At 45.6% G+C, this 3783-nt stretch overlaps 1 protein-coding gene across 1 annotated transcript; it reads left to right on the top strand.

Annotated features, from left to right (window-relative positions):
- The first annotated feature begins 758 nt into the window (after positions 1–758).
- LOC117338485 (formin-like protein 14) lies at positions 759–1302 on the top strand. The gene is made up of 2 exons (XM_033899841.1): positions 759–1044; positions 1151–1302. The coding sequence occupies exons 1-2, from the start codon at positions 759–761 to the stop codon at positions 1300–1302; spliced, it is 438 nt and encodes a 145-aa protein (XP_033755732.1).
- Positions 1303–3783: the final 2481 nt, after the last annotated feature.

Below are 3783 nucleotides of genomic sequence, written 5' to 3'. Positions count from 1 at the left end.
ATTTTCTGTAGTTATATGGGATAAGATTGTGGATGAAACAGCAGAAATATTCAACTCTTCATATGGTATTTATAGTGGAAATCAATGACAACGTTGTTCACAAATATCATATGTCGCAATACGTTTTTATTTATCTTTTTATTTATTATCCGGACAGTACAGTGGTAAAATATATTTAGGACAAACACATAATTGTACCAAAGAAAAAAAATACACAACAATAACAATCAACAACAAAAATGTTTTATTAAATTGTCACATGTTAATACATTACATAATAAAATAGGTATTTGAGACACAATAACATAAAAAAAAACAATATTAACATCCAGCCACTTGGTGGCTTATGAGACACTATAGATCATATAAATGTGTTCCAACTTCTAAAAACAGTATACATGATGATAATAATGTAATAAGTATGTAATTAGAATGTACTTAGACTCAATGGCGGGAGAAACATATATTAGAAACTTTCAAAACATATTTAAGTTTATATTCAGTAGAGCAACTCAATCATATAGCAGTCCTTTTAGGACTTGTTGGGGACAACCAAAAACTCCAAGTAGGTCGAAATAGATTCTGAACCGTGTCACTTTTAAAATGAATTAAAACGTGAGGATTAAACAGGAAGCGATAAACATCAAGGATTAAAAAAGTTCACATGCAATGTCTACCACCAGCAATGTCTACTACCACCAGCAATGTCTACTACCACCAGCAATGTCCACCACCAGCAATGTCTACCACCACCAGCAATGTCTACTACCACCAGCAATGTCCACTACCAGCAATGTCCACCACCAGCAATGTCTACCACCACCAGCAATGTCTACTACCACCAGCAATGTCCACTACCAGCAATGTCCACCACCAGTAATGTCTACCACCAGCAATGTCTACTACCACCAGCAATGTCTACTACCACCAGCAATGTCCACCACCAGCAATGTCCACTACCAGCAATGTCCACCACCAGCAATGTCCACTACCAGCAATGTCTACCACCACCAGCAATGCCACTACCAGCAATGTCCACCACCAGTAATGTCTACTACCACCAGCAATGTCCACTACCAGCAATGTCTACTACCACCAGCAATGTCTACCACCACCAGCAATGTCTACCACCAGCAATGTCTACTACCAGCAATGTCCACTACCAGCAATGTCCACTACCAGCAATGTCTACCACCACCAGAAATGCCACTACCAGCAATGTCCACTACCAGCAATGTCTACTACCAGCAATGTCCACCACCAGTAATGTCTACTACCACCAGCAATGTCCACTACCAGTAATGTCTACCACCACCAGCAATGTCCACCACCAGCAATGTCCACCACCAGCAATGTCCACCACCAGCAATGTATACTACCAGCAATGTCTACCACCACCAGCAATGTCTACTACCAGCCATGTCCACTACCAGCAATGTCTACCACCACCAGCAATGTCTACTACCACCAGCAATGCCACTACCAGCAATGTCCACCACCAGCAATGTCTACCACCACCAGCAATGTCTACTACCAGCAATGTCCACCACCAGCAATGTCCACTACCAGCAATGTCCACTACCAGCAATGTCTACCACCAGCAATGTCCACTACCAGCAATGTCTACTACCACCAGCAATGTCCACTACTAGCAATGTCTACTACCACCAGCAATGTCCACTACCATCAATGTCCACCACCAGTAATGTCTACTACCACCAGCAATGTCTACTACCACCAGCAATGTCCACTACCAGCAATGTCTACTACCACCAGCAATGTCCACTACCAGCAATGTCTACTACCACCAGCAATGTCCACTACCAGCAATGTCCACCACCAGTAATGTCTACTACCACCAGCAATGTCTACTACCACCAGCAATGTCCACTACCAGCAATGTCTACTACCACCAGCAATGTCCACTACCAGCAATGTCTACTACCACCAGCAATGTCCACTACCAGCAATGTCTACCACCAGTAATGTCTACTACCACCAGCAATGTCTACTACCACCAGCAATGTCTACTACCACCAGCAATGTCCACTACCAGCAATGTCTACTACCACCAGCAATGTCCAATACCAGCAATGTCTACCACCAGCAATGCCTACCACCAGTAATGCCCACCACCAGTAATGTCCACCACCAGTAATGTCCACTACCAGTAATGTCCACCACCAGTAATGTCTACTACCACCAGCAATGTCTACCACCACCAGCAATGTCTACCACCACCAGCAATGTCTACCACCAGCAATGTCTACCACCAGTAATGCCCACCACCAGTAATGTCCACCACCAGTAATGTCCACTACCAGTAATGTCTACCACCGGCAATGTCTACTACCACCAGTAATGTCCACCACCAGTAATGTCTACCACCAGTAATGTCCACCACCAGTAATGTCCACCACCAGTAATGTCCACCACCACCAGCAATGTCTACCACCACCAGCAATGTCTACTACCAGCAATGTCTACTACCACCAGCAATGTCCAATACCAGCAATGTCTACCACCAGCAATGCCTACCACCAGTAATGCCCACCACCAGTAATGTCCACCACCAGTAATGTCCACTACCAGTAATGTCCACTACCAGTAATGTCCACCACCAGTAATGTCTACTACCACCAGCAATGTCTACCACCACCAGCAATGTCTACCACCACCAGCAATGTCTACCACCAGCAATGTCTACCACCAGTAATGCCCACCACCAGTAATGTCCACCACCAGTAATGTCCACTACCAGTAATGTCTACCACCGGCAATGTCTACTACCACCAGTAATGTCCACCACCAGTAATGTCTACCACCAGTAATGTCCACCACCAGTAATGTCCACCACCAGTAATGTCCACCACCACCAGCAATGTCTACCACCACCAGCAATGTCTACTACCAGCAATGTCTACTACCACCAGCAATGTCTACCACCAGCAATGTCTACCACCACCAGCAATGTCCACTACCAGCAATGTCTACCACCACCAGCAATGTCCACTACCAGCAATGTCTACTACTACCAGCAATGTCTACCACCAGCAATGTCTACCACCAGTAATGTCTACTACCACCAGCAATGTCTACCACCAGCAATGTCTACCACCAGCAATGTCTACCACCACCAGCAATGTCCACTACCAGCAATGTCTACCACCACCAGCAATGTCTACTACCAGCAATGTCTACTACCACCAGCAATGTCTACCACCACCAGCAATGTCTACTACCAGCAATGTCTACTACCACCAGCAATGTCTACTACCAGCAATGTCTACCACCACAAGCAATGTCTACTACCAGCAATGTCTACCACCACCAGTAATGTCCACCACCACCAGCAATGTCTACCACCACCAGCAATGTCTACTACCAGCAATGTCTACTACCACCAGCAATGTCTACTACCAGCAATGTCTACTACCACCAGCAATGTCTACCACCAGTAATGTCTACCACCACCAGCAATGTCTACCACCAGTAATGTCTACCACCACCAGCAATGTCTACTACCACCAGCAATGTCTACTACCTGCAATGTCTACTACCACCAGCAATGTCTACCACCAGCAATGTCTACTACCACCAGCAATGTCTACTACCAGCAATGTCTACCACTACCAGCAATGTCTTCTACCACCAGCAATGTCTACCACCACCAGCAATGTCCACTACCACCAGTAATGTCTACCACCACCAGCAATGTCTACTACCACCAGCAATGTCTACTACCAGCAATGTCTACTACCACCAGCAATGTCTACCACCAGC

Source organism: Pecten maximus, chromosome 11, assembly GCF_902652985.1.
Source record: "Pecten maximus chromosome 11, xPecMax1.1, whole genome shotgun sequence".
NCBI classification, from domain to species: Eukaryota; Metazoa; Mollusca; class Bivalvia; order Pectinida; family Pectinidae; genus Pecten; species Pecten maximus.
This window is presented reverse-complemented; position numbering and strand designations above follow the sequence as displayed.

Coding starts and splice junctions, on each gene's coding strand:
- LOC117338485 (XM_033899841.1), top strand. CDS start 759: ATGTCTACTACCACCAGCAATGTCCACTACCAGCAATGTCCACCACCA. Junction 1,045..1,150: donor ACCAGCAATGTCCACCACCA/GTAATGTCTACT, acceptor GTCTACTACCAG/CAATGTCCACTACCAGCAAT.